General features: G+C 45.3%; 1 protein-coding gene across 1 annotated transcript in view; it reads left to right on the top strand.

Moving 5' to 3' along the window:
* LOC116704048 (excitatory amino acid transporter 1) overlaps positions 1-508 on the top strand; it is a 15,656-nt gene extending 15,148 nt beyond the window's left edge. Inside the window, exon 10 of the mRNA XM_032539241.1 lies at positions 173-508. Coding sequence (XP_032395132.1) covers positions 173-383 — 211 coding nt within the window. The 3' untranslated portion in view covers positions 384-508. The remainder of the gene's footprint in view (positions 1-172) is intronic.

Genomic DNA, 508 nt, shown 5'->3' with positions numbered 1-508 from the left:
GCTAATGGACCAGAGTCTGGTAGGACCAGGCTACCAAAATGTCCCCCTTAGACATTAAATGCTGCAAACATATTCTTTGTAAATCTCAACAATCGTTCCTGGAAAGAACCAAGCAGGCCCGCCTTGCTCTACGACCAACACTTTTCTTGTCTTTGTTTGTGACGTGGTGTAGGGACCGTCTGCGCACCACAACCAATGTTTTGGGGGATTCGATCGGAGCCGGAATTGTGGAGTTCCTCTCTCGTCATGAGCTCCGCAGCAAAGACGTGGAGATGGGAAACTCGGTGCTGGAGGAGAGGGAGAGGAAGAAACCCTACAAGCTCATCTCCCAGGATAGTGATTTTGAAAACGACAAACGTGCTCACAGTGAATCAAACATGTAGTTTCAACCCACAACATGTGTTAACATACACAAACACTTACAGTTGGTTCTGTTGAGAGTAGGGACGTAATTATCATGACGTGTCTTTCATCCAAAACTACAACAAAGACATCCTATATATATATA

The sequence above is a fragment of the Etheostoma spectabile genome, chromosome 16, assembly GCF_008692095.1.
Source record: "Etheostoma spectabile isolate EspeVRDwgs_2016 chromosome 16, UIUC_Espe_1.0, whole genome shotgun sequence".
NCBI classification, from domain to species: domain Eukaryota; kingdom Metazoa; phylum Chordata; class Actinopteri; order Perciformes; family Percidae; genus Etheostoma; species Etheostoma spectabile.
The sequence above is the reverse complement of the archived record's forward strand: the minus strand, read 5'-3'. Positions and strand labels throughout refer to the sequence as shown.